Source organism: Rattus norvegicus, chromosome 8, assembly GCF_021556685.1.
Source record: "Rattus norvegicus strain SHRSP/BbbUtx chromosome 8, alternate assembly SHRSP_T2T, whole genome shotgun sequence".
NCBI lineage: Eukaryota > Metazoa > Chordata > Mammalia > Rodentia > Muridae > Rattus > Rattus norvegicus.
This window is the reverse complement of record NC_141541.1, coordinates 104,147,777-104,175,076: the sequence shown is the minus strand read 5'-3', so window position 1 is coordinate 104,175,076 and position 27,300 is coordinate 104,147,777. Positions and strand designations below refer to the sequence as shown.

Sequence of the window (27,300 nt, the reverse complement as noted above, 5' to 3'; positions counted from 1 at the left end):
CTGGAATTAAAATGGAGACAGCATCCTTGCTTAAAAACTATTCCACCGGGGTTGGGGATTTAGCTCAGTGGTAGAGCGCTTGCCTAGGAAGCGCAAGGCCCTGGGTTCGGTTCCCAGCTCCGAAAAAAAGAATCAAAAAAAAAAAAAAAAACAACAAAAAAAAAACTATTCCACCATTCATTGGATCTGGAGAAACAACCTATCTTTTTAGAAAGACAGTTTCCTTTATAAACAGTTTAGAAAGCCCCAGGCCTTTTAAATGTCTCACTTCTCCTCACCAGTAAGAGCATACTAGGCATATACTACTTCTCAGAAATAATTAAATAATTATTATAAATAAGAAATAATTTATTAAAATGGCAAACATTCCAAAACCCAAACAACCCCAAGTCTGCGACACTCAGGCATTCTGGATATAGAACGTCCAACCTGTATATGTTCTATTACCATATTCATGTTCAACTTTCTGTGTTGTGGTGAGATGATTCCGTGTGTAAAGTGCTTGCCCCCAAGCAGGCATCCTGTGTTCACCCTTCAGGCGCACAGGCCAGAAGGAGAGAAGTGACTTCTGTAAGTTGTCCTCTGACTTCTGCATGTGTGACGTGACCCATGGATTCCCCCAATATGTGTTCAAATCTACAACTAACCAAATAAAATGTAATAAAAATAGGGTCTTGAAAAAGTATTGTTAATGGTAAGGACTTCATTGTATCCTCAGCTAGTACTTCATGATACATTTACATACAAGATAATGTTTACTGTATACTAGAGTATACAGTAACCGAATACTAGAGTATTTTGGATAATATCAATAATTTTGATTTTTTTGCCCAATACATAGTCATATTTGCTTTTATTTCGTTTTCTAGTATAGGGAAAGCTATTTGCTCATTTAGTGAAGGTAGGTTAGGTGTCACCTGGATTGAATAGTTTCCTAACCCACTCAACCCAGTATACACAAGGTGCACAGCATTGCAAATACTGAACATAAAGAGAAGGAGGGAAGGAAGGTAGACCACTGTTCAACCTTTTTAAAAAGTATTTTAAATTAAAGTGTGTGTGTGTGTGTGTGTGTGTGTGTGTGTGTGTATACGCTCACACAGGTGCTCACAGAGGCCTGAAGAGGGCACCAGGTCCTTTGGAGCCTGTTAGAGGAAATTGCAAACTGCCCAAAGTGGTATAATTGGGACCGACCTTCAGTCCTCTGAAATAGTAGCAAGCACTGAATCATGTCTCTCACCCCCAGCCTTCTCCTCTCCTGCATCATCCCTTTAGCTGTTTGTGTCATAGAATCATCTACCACAAGGCTCTAGTTACTAAGCTGCTGAAAATATATCTGTTAAAAATTCATAAAGCTAAACCAGGTGCCTTCCCTGTCTCTAGTTTTAAAAGTAAACACAAGCTGTTCTAATATGTAACTCTCGCTCCCTGATAGAACTTGTGATTCTTGGTGACCATGTTTTGTTGGTAGGAAAGCGGAGTGTGGTCCCAGTACTGAACTGCAAGGTGCCCAGGTGTTTGCTGTCCTTCCCTGTTTCGTCTGGGAAGAAGGAGTGGGGTGTTAAACCTGTTTTGTTGACTGGAAACTTCTTCCCGGCAGCGAGAGTTGCTGTGAGGGTATGCTAATGGGCACAGTCAGTCTAAAGGGGAACAATAAGTTCAGAAATAGAGTGACACACTAGTAAGAGTGGCTTTTCAAATCAAGACCTTAGAATTGTTGGTTACACCCATGTCAGAAATGTAGACGCCTCCCATGTCTCCATGGCCACTCAGGAAAATCATTGTCAGAACTTACTGTTGAAATATTCGTCCTTCTTTTGTCTTCCATTAGTCAATGGTCTTGTTATTATGACTGTGTGTGGGCTTAGGATAATGTCTTACACCAGGGGGTCTTGCTGATTGACTTGCGATTGAAATGTTGAAGAGGGGGCTGTGGGGATGGTTCAGTGAGTAAAGTGCTTGCTGCCTAGACACAAGGACCTGAATTTGGACCACCAGCATCGATCCCAAGGGCAAGCATGGCTGCTCAGTCTGCAGAGGAGAGACAAGGGAATCCTTAGGGATTGTTGACCAGCAAAGCCAAATCTGAGAGTTCAGGGTACCATGAGAGACCCTGCCTCAAAACAAAGCAAAACAACAATAACAAAAACCAACAAGTGGAGTCTGGTCAAGGAGGGCACTCACTGTTACCTCTGACCTCTGTATGTGCATGCTCCCCTGGACATGTGTGCACACACATATAAGCCATGCATGCACATATGCATAGTTGGAGTTACTAGTTAAGAACCCATAGGCCTGTGGGAAGGTTGAGAATGGGCTTGGAAATGAGGTGTATGTCCACAAACTCCCTGAAATTATGTTTAGAATTTGGACCAATTAAGTAATTTTTGTGTAATCTTTGTGTAATTTACTAAGAATGCTAAACATCAGAAAACTCTTAAGAATTGGCAGGGTAGCAACTTTACATTTTAATTTATTTAGTTAAATTTTAATTTAATTCAAATGCCTTTAATCTCAGGCAGAGCAGGTAGATCTCTGAGTTCCAGGCTATCCTGGTCTACAGAGTGAGTTCCAGGACAGCCAGGGCTACCTAGAGAAACCCTGTGTACAAACAAACAAACAAACAAACAAACAAACAAACAAACGAATCAGTGCTGTAGGGGAGGCACAGGCACCTAAATTTATCTTTACTTTTCAACACAGTTTTTCATCACTTTGAAATGTTATCAGTTCTTTTAGTGTTTTATGCTCTAGCCATGAAAACCAGTAGTTTTATTAACAGTATTTTCTACAACACCTCAACTCTGCCATCCTTTAGTCCTGCTAATGTGTACACTCATGACAGTGTTTGACTTACTGGTGATGATAACCCCTTACTTAAAAAAAAAAAATCTGTCCTGGAACTTACTTCATGGTCCAAGCTGATCTGGGGTCCTCTTGCCTTGGTCTCATGGTTGCTAAGATCACAGATTTATAACCACTTTGCCCAATTCATTACTCAATTCCTGTTATATATAATAAAAATAGTAATGTAGGAAAAAAACGAGAGTTTAGTTTTAAATTGTAACTGATAAAGTACAAAGAACCATGCACGAAATTGTTTTGTAAACCTCCATTCTGAGTCATCTCATTTTACCTTTACACAAAAGAGGCTCAGATCTCGCTCTTGAATATCATGTAGAAAGATGATTCCTTGTTTCCCTTGAGAACCCACTTCATGACTTCATCACTCTTGGCCACACAAGAATCATGTGGTTTATTGAAAGGAACAGAGGACAAAGACTCCGGCACACTGACAATAGTTCTAGTTTTGGCACTTACTAGCCCTTGACCTGCTCTGTAAGTTGGCCTCTCTGACACTGTCTCCTTATGCACAAATCAGGAATGAGTGGGTTTGCAAACATAGTAGTTTATGTAGTATAGTGACAGTAATATTTATTCTTATCTGTACTGACTGGTTTTATGTGTCAACTTGACATAAGCTGGAGTTATCACAGAAAAGGAGCTTCCCTTGAGGAAATGCCTTCATGAGACCCAGCTGTAAGGCATTTTCTCAGCTAGTGGTCAAGGAGGGAGAACCCAGCCCATTGTGGGTGGTACCATTCCTCGGCTGGTGGCCTTGGGTTCTACAAGAAAGCAAGCTGAGCAAGCCAGTAAGTAACATCCCTCCATGGCCTCTGCATCAGCTCCTGCTTCCTGACCTGTTTGAGTTCCAGTCCTGACTCCCTTCAGGTGATGAACAGCAATGTGGAACTGTAAGCTGAATAAACCCTTTCCTCCCCAACTTGCTTCTTGGTCATGATGTTTGTGCAGGAATAGAAACCCTGACTAAGACACTGTCATATATATTTTTATATAAAATTTCATTTTTAATTCTGCTTTCCCTATAGGGGTATTTGAGACTCCAATGCAATAATACATATCTTATCAATTAGTAAACACTTAAGCATGAGTCTTAAATTCTCTTACTGTCAAACTTATTTTTATTTGTTGAGACAGTATCCTAAGCCTTGTCTATCCTTGACAAGTATTCAGTATACAGCTGATTTTGAACTCCTGATCCCCCTGTCAATAAATACATGGATAGTATCACATGGTCTCATGCATGTCCTGATTATCCTTCAGAGAAGGGGAGAAAACAGAAGAAATACTTGCAGAGATAAGAGCTGGAAAAGAAAACCACAGGTTGAAAACTATAGATCTGAGAAACTTCACGAGCTGCAATAAAAAGCTAGAGGAAAGTGATATCGAGGTGCAGTGTACTTAAATAACATCAAGGCATACCATAACTAAATTGTTTAGAACCACTGATAAGAGTAAAATCTTAAAATAACCCAATGAGAAAAGGAGGGTGTGTCTTAGTTAGGCTCTTATTGCTGTGAACAGACACCATGACCAATGCAACATTTGATTGGGGCTGGCTTATAGGTTCAGAGGTTCAGTCCATTATCATCAAGGCAGGAGCGTGGCAGCATCACAGCATCCAGGCAGGCACAGAGCAGAGGAGCTGAGTTCTACATCTTCACTTGAAGGAAGCCAGGAGCAGACTGAGCATCCCCAGGCAGCTAGGAGGAGGGTCTCCAAGCCCACCCCCACAGTGACACACTTCCTCCAATAAGGCCACACCTTCTAATAGTGCCACTCCCTGGGCCAAGCATATGCAAACCGTCACAAGGTGTTATGTGCAGAAGAAGAGAGGTGGCAATGATACAGATGTGCTGTTGGGGACAGTGCGGGCAGGGCACGGGGGAGCACCGTTAATGCAGAGACAAGCAGTCAGCTCAGATCTAAACCCAGCAAAGACAAATTCCAAACAGGATGAACCATGTGGATATAAAACCGGCTGTTAATAGGACAAGCAATGTTAAAGGACGTCTCCAGGCAGCTGCAAGGAGACACTGTGGAAACACAGGTCTGTGTGAAGGGAGGAAGAGCCCGGTGCCACACCGGTGTGCATACAACCATTTATTAATATTTTTAAGGGTTACTGCTGTTTAAAGCTTAAATTTATCTTCATCAGACATGACATATTAAAAGTATTTCTATTTGGTCCTGAAAGATAATTAGTTTAAAATGATAAGATCCGTGGCATGCAATTTATAATAAAAATAGCACACAGGGCAAGAGTTGGGGGAGTAGAGGCGGTATATATTGAGTATTCCTTATGTGAAATATCTGAAGTTTGATGTGTTTGAGACCCTGTGGTTCTTCAGATTTCTGGGCCGGCTCTCTAAGCAGGCTTTCTCTTGCCGCTTCCCAGCTTTACCAGTTGGAACGTTTGGATTCAGGTTTCCAGGTTGGTGATGCCCAACCTCCCCACCATTGGGCATTTTGATGCTCTTTGTGGCATGGGCTGAAACCTCTCGAGGGTAAGGTGTAGCAAGTTAAAAGACAATGTATGTTATAAAACTGAAAGCAGCCATGAAATTGTTTATGATTAATGACCAGAAGAAATAAATTGGAATTAGAAATGTTCGAGTAGTTCCAGAAAAGATAAAAAGGAGGAAGAGAACATAACCCATGAGAGAAGTAGGAGACAGGACAGAAGAGGCTTATCCTAACCTTATCATGAGATGTGAACGCCTCCTAATGAAGGACAGCTTATTCCAGGAATGTTAACAGTTTAAGTCAGTAATTGCAATTCAAAACACAAACAAGCAGAAATGTGTAATCCATTGGTGATTACAGAAACACACACACACACACACACACACACACACACACACACACCCCTTCCAGCCGACTAGAATAGATAGGAGCTTCCTCAGTCTGATGGATCACCCATGGAGAGCCTGCATCTGACAACATGCTTCGTGGGGAAAGAACAGATACTCACCGCCATCAGGGCTAAGAGCAACCTGTAAAACCCAATAATAAAATTCCACACAGCAGAATGGCAGGCAAAAGATTCGAATACTGTGAAAATACTCATGCCAAATCGAATACTGTGAAAATACTCATGCCAAATGGAAAGAAGCTAGAGGAAATTATTGTTAGGATTCTAAAGGATGCAAACGAATCTTTGGCGACCGTGGTCACTGTCTTAGAGTTCCTACTGCTGTGATAAACACCATGACAAAAAGCAACGTGGAAGGAAAGGGTTTAGTTGGCTTGCACTTCCACTTCACAGCCCATCAGTGAGGGAAGTCAGGGTAGGAACTCAAGGAGAGGCCATGAAGGAGCACTGTTTACTGACTCAGCCTGCAGCCAGGACCAGCAGCCCAATGGTGGTACCGCCCACAGTGAGCTGGGCCTCCCACATCAGTCATCAATCAAGATGCTAATAGGGAAATCCTCAGAATTACCTGAGTAAGTAGTATATTATGTCTTGATTTCTCTGTTGTGAGACCTATCTCTAATATTAGATAATTCGTAGGGACCGCTTTGAAAGGTATAAAATACTTGTTAACTATAAAGTGTGGTTATTATTATTTTTTTATTGTTGAGATTCTAGAATGGAGAAACTTCCAGAGTTGCTAGTGAGTGCTGCTTTCTTTCTAATAATGAGTACCAAACAAGATGGCTGCTTCATAGTTTGTGGGCAAGTCCCTGCTTGTCATAGAGACTCAGTCTTCTATCAGTCAGAAAACTTGAATCTGCTGTTAGGTAAAATCCTTCACTAGAGGCCTGATGCTTCTTAAAAGAATAATGTCAAACTGTGTTAACTTATTATGCTTTTTGGGGAAAGTGATAACAGTTTGAGAGTCGTTAATTGTTATTATGACAAGCCTTTGTAATTGATTATATATATAGTTATATTTAATAAAATCCTTATTTTTCTTATCCATAACATTTAGAAACTTTGAGATTTTATGTGAGTTTTTTTAAAATGAATCTTTGAAAAAATATCTGCACATGTTACATGAAAACTTCTCCCTTTGCTTTGTGATAGGGACAATTAGAGTTGGATCCTGCGTGTGGCAAAATATCCTCTGAGGAACTCCTCTCCTGAAAATGGTTTTTTAAATGTAATGAGTGAAAAGCTTTACTTTGGAGCCAAGCGCATTTTGAAGGTTAGAGTTCACGCCCTGATGTGGCATCCTGGGAGGATATCTGCCCACATGGGCACCAGTTACACTAGAGGCTCGTTTGCGTTCCTTTGAGTCCAGTGAATCCTGGGCTAGGGCTGGGGAAGGGAGTCGAAGCCAGGAAGTAATACCTCGGTCATTCCAAAGGATTCATATGGGGACGTGTGAGTCACAGTGCCTGTTCCCTGTGGCCTGACAGCTAGTTGGTGTGGTGCTCAAGCATTCATTCTGACACATTTGGCATTTATAGGCAATTACAATCTGGCAATCATCTCCTGGCGTATAATTTCCTGTGACTACACAATACATAAAACAGGAGCAAAGTACTTTTTGGAGATCAGAAAAGTGTTGTAAAATAATTCACATCATTTCCCGAAGTTCAGTTAAATCTTTCCGTCCATTCTTTCTCAGTTTCTGGGAAGGTCGCACAGTGCGCACACTTGGGTCTAATAGTTCTGCACTGCACGGTTAGGTTCTAGGCCAGCTTTGAACCGGAAAAGATCACAGGGAGCTTGCTGAGCTGGGGGCGCGGAAGGAGATGTTTAGCGAGTGACCTCGGTTAAGAAGGTAGTAAGTGGAGCTGTGGCTGGGAAATGGAGTCCAGGGGGTGGTGTGAGGGGAGCAGGGGGATCTAGTGGGGGGAAGACGGAGGGAGAGAGTACTGGGAGAGAGAACTGGAATCAGCTGAGGGGGGCATCTCTGGGATGAGCTAGAAAGCTAGGACAATGGAAACTCTCAGGAATCTATGAGGGGGACTGTAGCTAAGAGTCCTGGCAATGGGGGATATGGAGCCTGAACCAGCCATTCCAGTAACCAGGCGAGACTTCCAATGGAGGGAGTGTTCACCAGCCCAGCCACAAAACCAACTACAGTTTGTCAGGCCTACAAGGTGTACAGGGCTAAAGATGGAGGACAGAGTGAGGGAAAGGCCAACCAAAGCCTGGCCCAGCTTGAGACCCCTGCCATGAGAGGGAGCCTACCTGACACGATTAATGATACTCAGCTATACTTGCAGACAGGAGCCTAGCATGACTGTCGTCAGAAAGGCTTCACCCAGCAACTGCTGGAAGCTGATGCAGAGACCCACAGCCAGACGTTAGGTAGAGCTTGGGGAATCATGTGGGAGAGGAAGAGAGGGAGAAAGAATGGAAGGAGACAGAAGTCAAGGACTACAAGAAAACCTACAGAGTCAGCTAACCTGGGCCCACAGGGGCCCACAGACACTGAACTGCCTACCAGAGAGCATGCGTGGGACAGACGTATGTAACAGTTTTGCAGCTCAGTCTGCAGGTGGACTCCTAATAGCAGGAAGGGGCTCTCTCGGACTCGGTGGCCTGCCTTTGGGCCCTTCCCCCTAACTGGACTGTCTTGTCAAGACACAATGGGAGACAGTTCACCTAGTCTTACTGCAACCTGGTATGCCAAAGTTGGTGTCCATGGGAGGCCTGCTCTTTTCTGAGGAGAAAGGAGGGGGAGGAAGGGTGGGTGAGAGGGAAGGACAGGGAGGATTGGAGGAAGGGCAAGGTGAGATTGGATGTAAATTAGTTAACTAATTAATTAAAGAAGAAGGTAGTAAGACAGGGCTGGTGAGATGGCTCAGCGATTAAAAACACTGCTGTTCTTTCAGAGGCCCTGAGTTCAATTCCCAGCACCCACATGGTGGGTGGCTCATGACCATCTATAAAGGGATCTAGTGCTCCCTTCTGGCAGGCCGGTGTACATGCAGACGGAGCACTCATACCTTTAAAAATTACATAAATAAATCTAAAAATGAAGATAATGAGTAATTGGGTTGGACTTGTCACCCTCTTTGGTGTAGAGTCCAGCTTTTCTACTTAATATATATACTTTGGCCTCAGTTTCCTTAGCTTCGAAGTCGGGATTGGAATGTGCCAATCAAATAGAGTTGCTGTGAGACACATTATATGTGTAGTCCCCAGGAAAGGGCTTGGCTTGTGATGAGCCCTCATGGGTGTTTGTTGTTTAAAGAGTAAAAAAAAAAAAAAAAAAAAACAAAAAAACAAAAAAACAAAAAAAAAACGTTCGTGGCGGTCCTAAGCACCTATAGCAGCACTTTTAGGGTGGCGTGCCTGTACGTGCATGAGTCAAATTTAAAATGCTGATGCTTGCTGCAAGCCGAAGGATTGCGTAGAAGGCAAATGAACCTGGGCAGAGACCTCTGGCACTGCAGGTCTTATCTCCTTGCCATCCCTTGGCTGTGGGAGTGGGGCCTGTGGCCTAGGGCCTCGCATCCATGGAATCATACTGTAGTGCGCATGTGCCGATGGTGGGCATTGAGGAACGTGCCACAGCCCCGCCGCACAGTCCCTTCACAGAGTCCTGGAAGCTGATCAGGCCTTGCCCTCTGGGCCCGGTTTGTTCAGCCTTCCCTTGAGAGGCACCCTCACCCATACCTTCCCAGTACAATCATTTCAGGTTTTGCAAAATTTTGGCACAATAAGCTTTTGCTCTTTTTCGTCCCTCTGTCTTGTTTTATTACAATCAACAGCTTGGTGTAAGCAGATAGGTTAATAGTTTTCATCATCAGTAGGTGAGGGGGCACAGGTGAAGCCAACAGTCCTGGAGGTCATAGAAAATTCTTCCTTGTTTCCCCCCCCCCAGCAGCAATGAAAAGGAAAACTCTACCATTTGTAGGAAAATATATGGAACTGCAAATTGTTATCCCATTAAACTAAACAAGCCAAATTCAGAAAAACAACAACAAAAGACAATTTCTCTCTTGTGAAATCTAGATTAAAATGAAAAAAGATAAGAAAGTAGAAAGGGGCTATCGTGAAGGAGGCTGTTGACGAACCTTACTAAAGGGTTCCCAAAGTGTACAGGGCATTCCATTCCAGCTACTGGGAGACAAGTAAGGCTGGTTCACTCTACAGAGCAAGCAGTGAGGTTAGGAAGGTGAGGTGAACATAAAAGAACAAAGGGAAGGGGCTGGAGAGATGACTCAGTGGTTAAGAGCACTGGCTGCTCTTCCAGAGGTCCTGAGTTCAATTCCCAGCAACCACATGGTGGCTCACAACCATCTGTGATGGGACCAAATGCCCTGTTCTGGTGTGTCTGAAGACAGCTACAGTGTACTCACATACATATGATAAATAAATAAATCTTTAAAAAAAAAGGAAGATCATTACATGCAGGGAGGGTGCAGGCATTAATGGTGGTAGTGGGGGGCAGTATAAAGACAGGAGAGGAAAAGGCCTGCTGTGAAGCGAACTCGACATTATTTTTTGTTGATTTGTTTTGCAGAAGATTGCCAGGCTTCCATTTAGGACATGTCTGTGTCAGTCAGTCTGAACGAGGCGTCACTCACCCGAGCGGCACATGAGCCCCACTCCTCACAGTGGTTGGTTCCCGAGTGCTGTTCTCAAGGTCTCTAGTGTTAATCCATGCACGGAGGCAGTTCTCAAACAAGCAAATTAATTTTTTTAAATAGTTTGAGACTCGACAAATCCAGGCTATTGACAGTAAAATTGCCTTTCAAAGAAGAGTTTCTATAGCTGCTGCTTATAGAACAAAAGAAAAAGGCAACCTCAGTTCTTTCAGAGCTGGAGGGTTCTCAGGGAGGGACATCTTTTTTTTTTTTATTAACTTGAGTATTTCTTATATACATTTCGAGTGTTATTCCCTTTCCCGGTATCCGGGCAAACATCCCCCTCCCCCTCCCCTTCCTTATGGGTGTTCCCCTCCCAACCCTCCCCCCATTGCCGCCCTCCCCCCAACAATCTAGTTCACTGGGGGTTCAGTCTTAGCAGGACCCAGGACTTCCCCTTCCACTGGTGCTCTTACTAGGATATTCATTGCTACCTATGAGGTCAGAGTCCAGGGTCAGTCCATGTATAGTCTTTAGGTAGTGGCTTAGTCCCTGGAAGCTCTGGTTGCTTGGCATTGTTGTACATATGGGGTCTCGAGCCCCTTCAAGCTCTTCCAGTTCTTTCTCTGATTCCTTCAACGGGGGTCCTATTCTCAGTTCAGTGGTTTGCTGCTGGCATTCGCCTCTGTATTTGCTGTATTCTGGCTGTGTCTCTCAGGAGCGATCTACATCCGGCTCCTGTCGGCCTGCACTTCTTTGCTTCATCCATCTTGTCTAATTGGGTGGCTGTATATGTATGGACCACATGTGGGGCAGGCTCTGAATGGGTGTTCCTTCAGTCTCTGTTTTAATCTTTGCCTCTCTATTCCCTGCCAAGGGTATTCTTGTTCCCCTTTTAAAGAAGGAGTGAAGCATTCACATTTTGATCATCCGTCTTGAGTTTCATTTGTTCTAGGCATCTAGGGTAATTCAAGCATTTGGGCTAATAGCCACTTATCAATGAGTGCATACCATGTATGTCTTTCTGTGATTGGGTTAGCTCACTCAGGATGATATTTTCCAGTAGGGAGGGACATCTTGAGCCTATTAAATACCCGCTTTCTTGGCCCAAGAGACAGTTGTGCTGCTGTGTAGCACAGGAAACTCGTATTTAACCAAGTAGACAATATCCCAATTCCTACTTCTGTTCAAGAGTTAGTAGACATTCCAGTTAACCCCAGAAAAATCAGATTAAAAGTAGCAAGTTAAGGAGACTGTGATTGTGGGGAGACCTGCTATGAAGTGTGGCTCAGTAGGAACACTCTCCAGGTTTGCCTTACACCAGGAAGGACACTCGTCAGTTGCATTTCATCTCTTAGCTGCTTGTGGTTCTCATACACGGTGGTGGCTTCTGGTGACATGGAGATCTTTCAAGTTTGTAATGGGAAGCTGAAAATAGGAAATAGCAGGAAAAGGGAAGGGCTGCGGCGGGAGATAGGAGAAGCAGAGGAGGGCGCACAGTGCCAGCAGAACTGCTCGGACCAGGAATACTGAGCATCTGTGGACTCGAGTCTAGACTTTTCTCACCGTCTTTTCCATAGACACCGGGAAGAGCTGAACACCCGTGGTTCTTAACATCCTTAGGGCAGCTTTCTCTTCTCACTTCACCATTGCTGTCAGATCTGCCTTCAGTCTCCTTTGTCCTGGGGTCTCTGACAGAACAAGAGTCTCAGGGGAAGCTCTGCTGCCTTCACAAGTCAGTCCTCAGCCGTGCTGGGTACCGCGCTCCTTGGCATAGCCTGCAGGCGGCGCTGTGGAACGTGCTCTTTGGCATAGCCTGCAGGCTTTTGGTGGAGTTAGCTGTTCTTGGCTAGCACCTACTAATGTTTCTTCCTTCCCTTCAGGGTTATCTCATTCTTTCGCCCGCCTCTCCCACTATGCCTTGTCTTGCCAACCCCAAACCAGACCCTGAATACACAACCTAGGTAAACCTCTTCCTAGGTTTATTCTTTCCAAGGTCAGAAGGGACCCTGGATTTCTGACTGATCTTACGTACTTCCCGGACCTTAAGGCACCAGAGGGCTAAGTGAACTGTAATATTTCGGTAAATTCTGCTGAAGATTTGAAGTACGTGCAGTTTTTAAAGTCTGGGAAATGTCCCCTGTTCAAAAAGAGATGGCCGAGAGGCCATCTTTATATTTTGTTGATTATTTTAGCGTTTGACTGCTCCCCCGCTCCCATCCGTTCCCCCCCCCATTTCCTTTCCCTGTAGGACTAGAACTCAGAGCCTCATGAGCACTGAGTCTCCCCCCACACCACTCTGCTGGACTGCAGCCTATTTCTTTCTTGGTGTGTGTGCATATTTGGTTGTGTGTTGGTGCCCGTGTGTGTGCACATGTGGAGGACCGAGGACAACATCGAGTGTAATTCTTCATGTGCCATCCGACTTCTTTTTAATCAGTTGATGAGTGTGTGTGTGTGTGTGCGTGCATGTGTGTATGTGTCCGCGCGCGCATGCGTGTGCACCTTATGTGAAAATAAGGTCAAAGGGCAATTCTGAAGAGTTGGTTCTCTCCTTCTGCCATTAGTTCTGGAAACTGAACTCAGCTCCTCAAGGACTTTACTAATCGAGCCATCTGCCCAGCCCCTGACCCATTTCTTTAACTAGTAGTTCATGACTTTGGTTTAAGAAGTATCTCTTTTTCTGTATAAGAATTTTTTTAATGTTATGAATTATTTTTTTTTAAGGTCTGGAAAAATACAGGCGCACAGTGTAACTATGTCTATGTACCAGCCCCTAACGTCCCACACTGAACACACATTAAACTTGCTGTCGTAATCCCTGGAAACATACCTTTGTAAAAAGATCCAACCAGGCTTACCCCATGCCTTGACCCCAGCCTCCGGCCCTGACAGCTACTCTTCGGAACTTGTTGGTAGCTCTCACATTCTAAGCTCTCTTACATGCACACGGTATCCTAAGCAGCCTAGACAGTATTGCGTTTGTATGACTTACAGTGAGCGGCATGCTGTATGCATCCCTTAGCAGTTTCCCTCTCCCACATGCATCTCGAGATTCATCTAATGAGCTACTAAATATCTGCTAACTCTCTACTGGTCAAACAGGAGTGTAACTGTCTTAGCTGCTTCTCTTGTTGCTGTCACCAAATGGCTGACAAAACAAGGTAAGGAAGGAAGGCTGTGTTCTGGGCTACAGTGTAGGAGGTACAGTTCTTCAGAGGAGGGAGTCATGGTGACAGAGCAGGAGGTGGCTGGTCACAGCGCATCCACACCAGGGAGAAGAGAGCAAACAGGAAGTGAGTGGGGCCTTTACCTTCTCAGTGCAGGATGGGCCGTCTCTGTGGGCCTCAAACTCACGTGTCAGGGATCCTGCCTGTTCTGTCAGTAGATTAATGTGTGTCTAATTCCAGGGCGGTTGGAAGCTCTTTGTAAATATTTGCCATTGTGCTGTAGGTTCCTGTGGGTGGAGGAGTCAGGGAATGGGGACTTTTGGAGAGTGGATGAGGGGACGTCTATCCAAGCTGAGTCAGAGGACACGTTGAGAACTCTGAATCTGAGGAGGCAGGAGGAGGGAAGATAAAGGATCTAGGAACTCAGGGAGTGACCACGCATCAGAGGAAGCAGTGTCGGCCTCTGACGGTTGGAGCTCTAGGGTTGGTAGAAGGCACACGTTTTTTTCTTGGTTTCAGGGCAATTTGGGGCTATTTCCAACACCCTTTCCCCTCAGACTGTTCAGCGAAGCCTGTTAGATCTTGCCGATCATATCAGCTGCTTTGGCAAAGCTTTAAGAGACTCGAGGAAGTTGAATATTTGAGGGAGTATAAAGATTAGATTAAATTTCAACTGATTTTTTTTCTTTTTCCAAATGTTTCTTTCATCTTTCAAATATATATTTGGTTGGACCAGGAAGCACTTAAAGATTAGAGGCGGATGGAGGCTTTCACTGGTAAATGAATGTCCAGCTTAAACCATAGGTATTAAAAAAAAAAGTGTGAGAGGAATGTAGCATTGAAAATATTGGAGACATTCAAGGGGCGAGTCAAAGCCATGGGACTGTATATAGAGAATTCAGCACGGCCCGCCCACCGTAGGCCTCATGGGGAGCCTGGTGTCTCTTCCGCAACTGTCTCAGATGTTCACTCACAAGTGTGTACTTCAGTGCTAGACTCCAGGCACCGATTCAGAACGAGTTCCTCATTTCTAAGGTTGTGAAGTGAATCAGAGTAATGGTGTGGTCAAGAACAGTTCATATAAGACAGGCTATGTCTGCTTGATAAACATGAGTTGATGCATCTAGGGTTCCCCCATACTTTACATAGGCTGACTTCTTTTAAGCTGCAAGTTCTCATTTCACAAGAATGGAATGTATAAGGCAGACTACTGTGCAGTTATCGTGTACCTGTACGTTTATGTGGTTGCTATCCAGTTACGTTAGCAGCGTGCGCGCGGGCCTAGAGGCAGGAATGGTTCAGAGTAGGCTCTGCTGCGGAGGGACGAAGACTGCGTCACCTCGATCACGCCTTTGGTCTTTTCTCTTTTAGCTTTGTTCTAAAGATTTCTTTCTTTCTTTCTTTCTTTTTTTAATTTCTTGCAACTTCACATCTGATTCTTGTTTTGAAAATATATTTCATTTTCAAGTTAGCTAACAAATGGGTGGGTTTCATTGTGACGTTTTCACACTCTTACCTCACGGCCTGTTGTCTTTTCCTCCTCCACTCTTGTGCCATCCCCTCCTTCCTTACCAGCCCCATTCCGATTTCACATCACACATACTCGGTTCCCCTCCTGACCTGCCTTAATAATTCTCTTTTTGCCTCTTAGGATCTCTTTTCTACTTTCATAGCTATCTATCTATCTATCTATCTATCTATCTATCTATCTATCTGTGTATATATATATATATGTATATGTATATATACACACGCATATAAATGTGTATATATAAAAATGTATATATGTATATTTAAAAATGAGAATCTAAGATTTGCTTATGAGAGAAAACATGGCTTTTTTCCCCCAGGTCTCGCTTATTTCACTTGCTATAATAATTTCTGGCTCCATTAGTTTTCCTGCAAGTGACGTGATTTCCTTTGTCTTCAGAATCCTTGCTGTGGTATCAGAATGGAGGCAGGGACTACGTCATAGAGTGGTGTGGCTGAGATGAGAGTACACACAGGGCAGTGAAGACGTGGATGTCACAGTGTATACATTTAGTATTTTAATTATAGTATTTTGCGTCATAAGAAATGCCAGTGTCCTTTTAAAATGCTCATACACAGGTAATAGGTTTATATATAATCTTGTCATCATCAGTATTTGAAACATGGATCCAGACTTCTCGTGTTCATGCATTAGATGCACTGTTTTCCCGAAGCTGCCTTTGCCCTTTTTCAGTTACGTAGAGGAGCTAGTAGGTTTGTGGTCTAAAAGGATACAGAATGTGTAGAATGAAAAGACAGCTCCTTTCCCACTGTGCAGCTATCTGCATTTCCTCTCGAGAAGCACTCCTGTCTTTTCTTTTTCCTTTGATTATTGTTGTGCTGACATTTAATGAGCATTAATTGGTAACAGTAGTGAGTTAGGAAATTAGTTTCATAATGTCATTGAAGTGTCTTGAAGAGGGCTGGAGAGATGGCTCAGTGGTTCAGAGCACTGGCTGCTCCTCCAGAGGTCCTGAGTTCAATTCCCATCACCCACATGAGCGCTCTTGTACATAAAATGCATAAAATAAATGATCTTTTAAAGAGAAGATGAGGTGGAGGAGGAGTCATCTTGAAGAGAGGCATAGGCTTCCAGAGCTTACCTCTCGCATGCACCTCTGTAAAAACAGGTCACAAAAGTAACAGCACGGGGGATTAAAGTATCGAACATTAGTTGGCATTCCATAGTCAAACCTGCAATTACTTCCCAAAATGTTAACAGCTGCCTTGTCCAAACCGGATCCTCTTTGGAGCACATTCACATGTGGCCGTGCACCTCAGGTCTCTTTTAATCCAAATCCCTACACTTTTACTGGGTTCTGGAAAAACCAGGCTAATTGCCCTGAAGACTAGCTTGCTTTCTGATAGCTTACTGTCAGTGTTTACCGTGCAGTTCTAAGACCTTGTAAATTAAAAAAAATAATTCTTTTATTTTTGAGACTATAATTATATCATTTCTCTCTTCCTTTTCTTCCTGGCGACGTCTACCATATATGCCTCCTTGATCTCCTTCAAATTCATGGCTTCCCTTTTCCATTAACTGTTGTTTGTTTGTGTGTGTGTGTGTGTGTGTGTGTGTGTGTGTGTGTGTGTGTATGTGTATGACAGTGCACACGTGAGGTGGTGTGCATATGGAGGCAGAAGATGACTTTTGAGAGTTGAGGTTCTTGCCTTCTGTCTTGTTGAAGCAGGGACTCTTGTTTCTGTTGTTCAGTGTACTCTGGGTAACCAGATCAAGAGTTTCTAGCAAGATCTCTTTGTCTCAGCCTCCTTTCTCACCGCAGGAGCACATCACTAATTTGCCTATCTCTGGCCCTGGAGATGGCCTCGATGGTAAAGTGCTTTCCATGCAGTATATGGACCTGAGTTCTGATTCCAGCAGCCACATAAAAAGCTGGGTCTAGGGATGAGCATCTGTGATCCTAACACTGAGGGTCAGAGACAGCTGGGTCCCTGGGTATTGCCCTCATCAGGGTAGCTGGATGACTGAGATCCAGGTTCAGGAAGAGACCTTGTCTCAGAAGTAACATGGAGAGGGACTGAGAAAGTCACATCGTATTGACCGCTGGCCTCCACGTGCAAAGGCACACATAATTATACACACAATAATACACAAACCTATACATACATGAATAAATGTGCATTCAGGCACATACAAAAGATCGAAGCTTCTTCTGGTTGTAGACATGCACAACTGTAATCCCAGGGCAGAGTCAGAAGAAATTATTTTTTTCAGAAAAATTTTTGAATTTGAGATCATCCTGACCTATACAAGAAGACTCTGTCTTAGCTTAACACTTCAAATGTATATTTTGAAGATCATTCTCTATTTCTGTTTGTCTCATTGAAATACTGAAAGACATAAGGCAATATCTTTTATACTTATTAGATATAAAGGCAAAAAAATAAGAATTGCCTATGGGTAAAATGATTTCTAATACATTACATGCTTGATTGTGGGCATATAAAATTATTATAGGTAATTAACAAATTACATAAAATCAAATAGGTATGGCTAAGCATCGAACCCCAGCTTTATGTCTACCATTCCCAATGCAAAGTCATCAGCACAGTTAATTTTCAGCCTTTAAAACTCTGGGCAAGTGGGAGAGATCATTTTGAATAAGGCATGCGGGATGACCAGGACTGTATTGATTCACCACTGGAATAGTAGTTTGAGAAACCAGGAAGTTATGCAAGATATCTTGCTAACTACTTTCTTTCAACACAAAATAAACGCACCTGTAAAGAGTTGTAACTGTCAGGCACGGTGGCATACACCTTAATCCTGGCACTCAGGAGACAGAAGCAGATGGAGCTCTGAGTTCAAGGCCTGGTCTACATAGGGAATTATCTGGGATGGCTGGGGATGCACAGTGAAACACTGTCTCAAAAAAGTATACTGTAGAAAGGCTTCTAAACCGAGAACTTAATAAAATGAATGCTTAAAGGTGGGATGTAAGGAACGCCTCTGAGTCAGTAGGCTGACTCAGTTGGACCATTGTCTTTTCTACTGATAAATCTAAAGCCATTCTTGGGCTTGTTAAAAAAAAAGTGTAAGGTTAAATAGTGGGCAGTATAATATTTAAAACCCCATTTAATTTAAATTAGGACTAGAAAAATGCCCTAGAAGAAATGTAAAATGTAGAAGTCCATCGTTTTGAGAGAACATCAAGATTATTAGAAGTCGATATGCGGATCAGTCCAGTTTTGGTACATGAGAGGCTGAGGCAGGCTCTGTGCTCAGAGCCTATCACTCTTTGAATGTTTCTTACGGCTTGACATACTAAATTGCCATGATAAGTTTAAGTGAATAGATGATTTTGATAATCGCTATGATTTTGTGATAATTCAAAGAGGTTGAAGCGCATATAAATGAAATTATATGTAAGTATAAAAGCATTTGAAAATGGGTCTAGCCTCTGTCCTTATTCTCTTCTAGGACACAAATATCTACTTACATTCTGTGGTATATATTAACTGTCTTGTATAACTAGGTATATATAACAATATAATTTGTATTCATCTTCTGTGCTAAATATAAAAAAAGTCACTAAGTCGTCTAAGAAGAGGAGTTGAGCTGGGTGTGGTAGTGTATGCCCATAATCTGAACAGTTAGGAGGAGGAAGCAGGATTATCTTGACTTCCAGGCTAACCTGGACTACGCAGTAAGGCATTGTCTGTAAGAACTGGAAACCACGTAAATACTGTGCAGTGAAGAATTCACCAGGTAAATTATGAGATATGTGGCCATTAAATGTTTTCTTGATAAATAACACGAAAGCATGCTAATAATGCATTAGTACTAAATATGAGCACATTTAAACCACCCTCCCCCAGAGGTACCTCTGTTTAGAAAGTGGATCTGAGAAAATAGAAGGACGTTAGGTAGTATCTCTGGAGTGTAAGATGAGAGTGGTTTCAAATTTCTGTGTGTATTTTATACAGGCCACAACACTTTTTCATTTTTATTTCTATGTGCGCCCCTGCTCGTTTGTATGTGAACCGTATGTGTGCAGTACTTGCAGTGGCCAGAAGGGGGCGTTAGATCCCCTGGAACTGAAGTTACAGGCAGATGTGAGCCACTCGATGTGGGGGCTGAGAATCGAGCCTACACTGTTCCGCCCACTTCTTACTTTCTTATAGCCTAAGTTTTTTTTTTTTTTTTTTTTTTGTTTTGTTTTTTTTCCGGGGCTGGGGACCGAACCCAGGGCCTTGCGCTCGCTAGGCAAGCGCTCTACCGCTGAACTAAATCCCCAACCCCTTTTTCTTTCTTTCTTTCTTTTTTTTTTTAGCCTAAGTGTTTAATGCCCCCTCCCCCGCCCCCATTTTAGTGTGCCTTCCCTGTTCTGAGAAGGGCTCTACTAGTCTGGAGTGACCTTTCACAGGGAAGAGGGAAGAATGGGGCTATGGTTGGATGATTTCGAAGGTGAACATTTCAGCCATAAATTCATCTCTGCATGAGCAGATGCTAACCCCTTTTGTGGCTATTGTGCACGCCATTAAGTTTACTTTCTTTGTCCTTTGTACATCCAAATGCTATGCCTCCCCTAAACTGAGTCAGCTCAAATATAGATGAAATGCATACATTCTGTTGAGAAGCTCGTGTCTTATAGAAGCACAGGGTGTGGAAACCAAGCCTCTGCCCCCACCCCGCCCCACGCTGAGTCTGTTATTGTTTCCTGACTTGATCTGGATGTGTCACCAGGTGACCTACTGTTTGCTCCTTGTCAGCAGGACCTTCTGGGCGACTTCTTGTAGAGACTTCCTGTGTGCCTTACATGCATTACCAATACCTCGACGTGGGAGCTAATACTCTTTTCGTAATATGTTCTCTCTAGATATAAAGACCTGAAGCAGCCTTTCCAGTCTAACGATGGAAAACAGTACCACCACCATTTCTCGGGAGGAGCTCGAAGAGCTACAGGAAGCGTTTAATAAAATAGGTAAGGCTGAGGGAGCCTTGGTGCCTGGTTCTCTTTGCTGCCACACTTCAGGCTTGGGGCAGCGTCCTCACCTCCTGCTGCCTCTCAGCTCTCCTCAGGGCATTCCCTTTCTGTTTCTGCCTAGGCTTCACTGAATTCTTTCTGAAAGATAAGCTAAAGACAAGGCGAGCTTGCGTTTCTAGGTGAATCGGACTTTAGTTCTTGGTCATTACGCACAGAGGCTAATCCAGGTTAATGAGTGACAGTGTGACTGAGTGCACTTTGCATGGTATGCCCATTACAGAAAAGAAAATACAGGAGCGCTTCCTTGTGTACCAACTGAACTCTTATCTCATGCCTTAGTCACCAACAGAAGTACTTTTCTGACTCAGTACAGAACATTTAAAAATATAGTTTTGTTTTTAAAGGTATATGTCTCCTTTTCCCTCATATACATATTTTTTTTTCTTTTTTTCGGAGCTGGGGACCGAACCCAGGACCTTGAGCTTGCTAGGCAAGCGCTCTACCACTGAGCCAAATCCCCAACCCCCATATTTTTTTTTAAAAAATCCTACCATTGTTTTCAAAGATTGTTTCTCCCTTTATCCCCTTCATGTTCTGAAATCATCCCATGTTTCAATTTGACATTAGCAGCCTCACAACTTTGTACCTTCCTCTTCTAAAACAGGTTTCACACTTTCCTATTTAAAAACTTCGGTAAACAAGGAAAATATGAACATCCCCTCCCTCCCTCCCTCCCTCCCTCCCTCCCTCCCTCCTTCCCTCCCTCTCTCTGCTTTCGTTTGTAAATGTATGCCAGTAGAAAGCGAACTCTGAAAGCTGAGCTCAGCGAACAGACACTAAGCCTGGAGCTCACCATCTTTCTTTCCCTTTCCTCGGCAGAATTCTTGGGTAATAAAGTGCTGCTGGGAAAGCAAGAGATGGTGGAGCAGGGAGGGTATGACCATGGCTGGTCTCACTCCTGGGCATCTCACCAGCCTCCTGAGCAATGACTAAAACTCCTGTAGGGCTAACCTTAGAGTGTGATGGTGGTGGTGGTGGTGGTGGTGGTGGTGATTGTTTTTTAAAATATAGCTTGTCTTGTTTTTTAAAAGTGGTCCACGAATCATCAGTGTGTAAATAAGCACTTAGAAAGCTCTCTGGCCTTCCTCTTCTGCCTGGAGAGGGGAGTGGAAGTGTTCCCATTTGTCACTGTAACATCACGTGAGTATGGCATGATTTGCAGAAAGCCATCAGCAGTAAATGTTTCAGAGGACTGTCTGCAGTGCTTGGCATGTTTTCTAAGCCAAGAATCGGGCGGTTATTGAACTGTTCCCTCTCATTTTAGGCACTCAGAACTAGGTAATGAGTGGTTCTGCCAGCTCGGTGCTGTAGTCACTGTACAGGCGCCCTGGAATGAAAGCGACCCCCCTGGGTCTCAGGAAAATGAGTTAGTAATCCATTTTCTTTGTGGAGCGTGCCAACTTTGATCTTTCTGACTCACGGAAACATAATCTTGCTATATTTAATTAATGGTATTTTGAACAGACAGCCCACTGACGGAATAATTTTGACAGCAAGATCGCTTGCTCTGTGAGGGAGCCACTAACAGTGACAGAACGTGAACTTGCTGACTTTTTACAAGAGAAACGAGGATTCTTGAGCTCAGGAAGCACAAATAACTCTTCCAGGGGCAGAACACACCCATGCAGCCTTACTGGAGGAGGTATTTTGAGGTCACTGGGGAAAGTGGGCAGTTAATCTGCCATTTACTTTTTAAATCCAGGTTAAAACACACCAGAGCATTTCGCTCGTTTTGAGTGTCCAGTTGAGTGGAATTAAGTCTGTTCATGTTACTCAGGACCACCATCCTTTCCCACAAGTCTCTTTCGTCTTGCCACACTACAACTCCACATCTGTTTACACAGCTGCTCTCAGCAGCCACCATTGCCCCTTCTGCCTGAATCTTTCTCTGGTAGGGACCTTGCACAAATACCGTCATTCAGTAACTGTGGTTTTGTGACTACCTTGTCACTTAGCATGGAAGGATGCCTTTAGCATGTAGCATAGGTGACAACCGCCTTCCCTTTTAAAGCCTGCATAGTATTCTATTGTGTGCGCAACAACAGCGTTTTGCTGGCCTGTGCTTTCATCAGTATCCTTCCAGGTTCCTAGTTGCTTCGAATCACGTTGTTGTGAACAGAGGTGCACAAATACTGCCGGAGTCCCAGATGTACTGCAGATGTGGACTTACGGGGTCCCATTGCATCCACATTTGATTTGTGGGGTACGGCTGACACCTTTTCAATGTGGAGGTGCTGCTTTCTATCCCCACTAACATGGTTCCGTTGTTCTCATTTCTCCTCACCTTCCCCACCGTGTGCTCTGCTGCTGCAGTCTGTTCTGTAACAGCCACTGTAGCCAATGTAGAAGCCATTTCTAGCATCATGTTCTTACAGGTTACAGGTAGCAGTAGTGTTGTATTTCCCATACGAGTACAGAGGTTGAACAGCTTTCTCACGGTGACTGCTATGCTTTCTCTAGAGAAATGTTTATTCAAGCCCTTTGCCAGACTCAAGGTGTTTTACCTGTGTCTCTGTTAGCGATTTCAGCCTGGGCTCAACGTCTGGGCAGCTGTCAGTGTCTGAGTTTACTTCTGGGACCTGTATTCCATTTCATTCGTCTGTCTTCTGGCTTTTGTACCAGTACCCCTTTTGGTTACTATGGCTCCATAGTGTAGTTTGAGGGAAGGTTCTGCAAGGCCTCCAGCACTGCTCCTCCTGTTTAGGATTGATTTGGATATGGAGTGTTTTGTGTTTCCATATGAATTTTAAGGTTGGTCTTTTGTGGGTCTGTGAAGAATGTCCTTGGGATTTTGATAGAGGTCATGTTGAATATGTAGACTGTTTCTTAGCAATTCAGTAGCTTTGTATTAATTCTGCCACCCATAAGCAGGAGAGGTCTTTTGCCATCTCAGGTTTTCAGACTCATTCTTGATTATTTCAAAGTTTTCATTACAGAGGTCTTTGCTACCTTGGTAGGTTTATGTATTTGGTCTCGGGGTGTCTGTCTGTCTGTCTCTTACCTGTCTCTATATAATTATTTTATCATTTTGATGGTTTCCTTTATTAATTTGTAGCTACATTTTTTTTTATCTTTTCTGACTGTTTTTGTTTGAAATCTTCCAGATATTGAAGTAGCTGCCAACTTTTATTTGATTTCTAATGTGTTCAATGGGTTGACGTCCATTTTTTTTGTCAGTCTATGGATGTGTTTTGCCAGTGAGCTATGATTTTTGGAACTAGCAAATGATTGGATTTTTCTTTAAAAAAAAAATCCTGGTCAACTAGACTGCTTTATATTTTGGGGTTTGAAACCATTTCCTTTTAAGGTTATTTAAGTCTGATAGTTTGCCAGTTGTATTCTCTTTCTCTCTTGTTCTCTCTCTGTCTCTGTCTCTTTGTCTCTCTCTCTTTCTCTGGCTCTGTCTCTCTCTCTGTCTCTGTCTCTCTGTCTCTCTCTGTCTGGCTGTAAACTTGGATCTACCTGCCTCTGAGTCCCGGGATTAAAGGCGTGTATTACGGCCTGGCTCCTCTTTTCTCTCTCCGCACAGTATCCCTTTAAGTATTTCCGCACTGCTGTCTTGATGGTCAATGGCTGTCTTAGTTCGCGCTTGTCTTGAAAGGTCCCTATTTCTGCGTCGTTTTTTTTGATGATAATTGTGCTGGAGATAGCATGCTTAGTCAGCAGTGATTCGCTTTACAGAATTGAAATATGACAGTTTATTCTTCCAGGCTTTTAGGGGTACAGTAAAGTATCTCGTTATTCTGATGTATTTTTTTATATAGGTGAGTTGCTATTTTTCCTTACAGATTTTAATATTTTATTTTTAACATCTTGGCTGAAATATATTAAGGAGACATTTTTCTATCGTCATGCTTCTTTGGGGGTTCTCAATATCTCTTGTGATTGGAGGTCCATTTCTTTCTATAGACGTGGGAATTGCTAGTTACAATTTTGTTGATAGATTCTTTAATTTTTATCTGAGCTTCCACTCTGTTGATTATTAAGTTTACTCTCTTGATCTTATCTCAGAGTTCTTCAACATATGATCATCCTCTCTCCCTCTTCGCATTTGTTAATGTTTGACTGTTGTACTTTATTGACGTCATTGTCTATTCCTGGCGTTCTTTCTTCTGAGTGGTTGAGTCTGTTGACAATGGGTGCTTTCCACTGTATTCTTTTTGGTTCATAAAGTTTTCAATTTCCAGAATTTCTGTTCATTTAGTGCCCTCCCATCCTTTAATATTTTACTGACTTCCTTTTCTTGTTGCTTTTTTATACATATCGGTGCTTTACTCCTGCCTTACTGACTTGGCCCTCAGTGTTGCTGGGGTTTTTTCTTTGTGTTCTCAATTGATTTCCTTCCCTCTTTTCTTTTTTCCTTTCTTTCTTTCTCCTTCCTTTTCTCTCCTTCCTTCCTTCTGTCTTTCCCTCTCTCTCCCTCCCTCCCTCCCTCTCTTCCTTCACCTGCTTGGTTTGTAATCCTATTTGGGGTCACTGACCATCCTCTTCACTAGTAAACTTAGAAGATCTTCATTCAGCATCAATGACCTCCACTTCAGCATCTTTGAATTCGGTAGTTGGGGAGTTAGGATCTTTTAGAGACACCATGTTACCTCACCTTGTTTTGTTGTTGTTTCTTTGTTGCTATGACATATCTGTTGGGTTGAATATCTCTTCTCCTTTTTATTTGGGGATATTTTTACTGAGCTCCCTACTCCTGAGGGTTCATGATGATATTCCATTATCAGCCAGAGAAAACAAAGTGCTCTAACAACAAAAGCTATACCAATCAATATAAGGGGCAGAAATGCGGTTCGAGCTCACCAGTGCCTCAGTAAGAATCAAGATAGAAAATGGCAAAACTAATGCAGAGCGTTGAATGAAGTTAATACATTACTTAAATGTGAAAATAGTAAATTAATGAGTTAAGGGAAAGGGGAAAACAGAAGACAAACAAAACAAGACGGGAGGGGAGAGAATGCTACAGAGGAGAGACGTGTAAGAAGTGGAAATCAAACAAGAAATGGGGAATGTAAACGGATATGTGCACGCGCTGGAGGTCAGCTTGCATTCTTTTCCCATTCAGCTGGGACCTCCGCTTCTGGGGTCTTCCCTTCTCAGTTAACCTTTGAGGGAACACTGCGAGGCACTGCGTTCCCGATCCTAAATCTAGTCAGGGTGACATGAGGATGGCGCTTCACATATGAGGTTCTCTGTGTACATCAGCCCTCACAGGATTCTTAGGAGCTGACCCCATGCTGTCACCACAACACTCAAGATGGCAACTTGATCTGTTGCCAGCTAAGCAGAATTGTTTTGTGTTGCCTTTGTTCTGAGTCCAGAATTGCTCCAGTCTCTAGGGAACCCTGCCATCTGCCCAAGGCCATCTTAGTAATAATGTGAAAACATTTACAAGTGTATTTCCAAAAGTCCAAATATAGGGGTGAAATTCTTTTACACCTAATCCCAAAATGTTATCAAACATGATTAAACATATACAACAGTATGAGAAATACATATGTGTGTGTGTGTGTGTGTGTGTGTGTGTGTGTGTGTATTTGGGTTTTCTTTTTTTTTTTCCTATAAGGATAACATTTATTTTTTTTTTTAAATAACAGCCAATTTATTCTTCATATTCAATGGGATGTCCCACAGGAGCTCTGAGCTGGGTGAGGCTGGATCTAGGGATTTCCTCAATCACCAAGTGCTTTCTTTTTTTTTTTTTTTTTTTGGTTCTTTTTTTCGGAGCTGGGGACCGAACCCAGGGCCTTGCGCTTCCTAGGTAAGCGCTCTACCACTGAGCTAAATCCCCAGCCCCTTTTTTTTTTTTTTTTTTTTTTTTTATTATTAACTTGAGTATTTCTTATATACATTTCGAGTGTTATTCCCTTTCCCAGTTTCCGGGCAAACATCCCCCTCCCCCCTCCCCTTTCTTATCGGTGTTCCCCTCCCCACCCTCCCCCCATTGTCCCCCTCCCCCCAACAGTCTAGTTCACTGGGGGTTCAGTCTTAGCAGGACCCAGGGCTTCCCCTTCCACTGGTGCTCTTACTAGGATATTCATTGCTACCTATGAGGTCAGAGTCCAGGGTCAGTCCATGTATAGTCTTTAGTTAGTGGCTTAGTCCCTGGAAGCTCTGGTTGCTTGGCATTGTTGTACATATGGGGTCTCGAGCCCCTTCAAGCTCTTCCAGTTCTTTCTCTGATTCCTTCAACGGGGGTCCTATTCTTAGTTCAGTGGTTTGCTGCTGGTATTCGCCTCTGTATTTGCTGTATTCTGGCTGTGTCTCTCAGGAGCGATCTACATCTGGCTCCTGTCGGTCTGCACTTCTTTGCTTCATCCATCTTGTCTAATTGGATGGCTGTATATGCATGGGCCACATGTGGGGCAGACTCTGAATGGGTGTTCCTTCAGTCTCTGTTTTAATCTTTGCCTCTCTCTTCCCTGCCAAGGGTATTCTTGTTCCCCTTTTAAAGAAGGAGTGAACCATTCACATTTTGATCATCTGTCTTGAGTTTCATTTGTTCTAGGCATTTAGGGTAATTCAAGCATTTGGGCTAATAGCCACTTATCAGTGAGTGCATACCATGTATGTCTTTCTGTGTTTGGGTTAGCTCACTCAGGATGATATTTTCCAGTTCCAGCCATTTGCCTACGAATTTCATAAAGTCGTTGTTTTTGATAGCTGAGTAATATTCCATTGTGTAGATGTACCACATTTTCTGTATCCATTCCTCTGTTGAAGGGCATCTGGGTTCTTTCCAGCTTCTGGCTATTATAAATAAGGCTGCAATGAACATAGTGGAGCACGTGTCTTTTTTATATGTTGGGGCATCTTTTGGGTATATGCCCAAGAGAGGTATAGCTGGATCCTCAGGCAGTTCAATGTCCAATTTTCTGAGGATCCTCCAGACTGATTTCCAGAATGGTTGTACCAGTTTGCAATCCCACCAACAATGGAGGAGTGTTCCTCTTTCTCCACATCCTCGCCATCATCTGTTGTCCCCTGAGTTTTTGATCTTAGCCATTCTCACTGGTGTGAGGTGAAATCTCAGGGTTGTTTTAATTTGCATTTCCCTTATGACTAAAGATGTTGAACATTTCTTTAGGTGTTTCTCCGCCATTCGGCATTCCTCAGCTGTGAATTCTTTGTTTAGCTCTGAGCCCCATTTTTTTTTTAAAGATTTATTTATTTATTATATATAAGTACACTGTAGCTGTCTTCAGATACACCAGAAGAGGGCATCGGATCTC

General features: G+C 43.2%; 1 protein-coding gene across 6 annotated transcripts in view; it reads left to right on the top strand.

Annotated features, from left to right (window-relative positions):
• Positions 1-27,300, top strand: part of Pls1 (plastin 1) — a 110,335-nt gene that overhangs the window by 44,508 nt on the left and 38,527 nt on the right. For 3 of the 6 annotated variants that reach the window (NM_001433806.1, NM_001108178.3, NM_001433807.1), the window contains 1 exon segment: positions 19,898-20,002. In NM_001433806.1, the coding sequence (NP_001420735.1) occupies positions 19,933-20,002 (70 nt within the window). In that variant the 5' untranslated portion in view covers positions 19,898-19,932. 6 annotated transcript variants of the gene reach the window in all.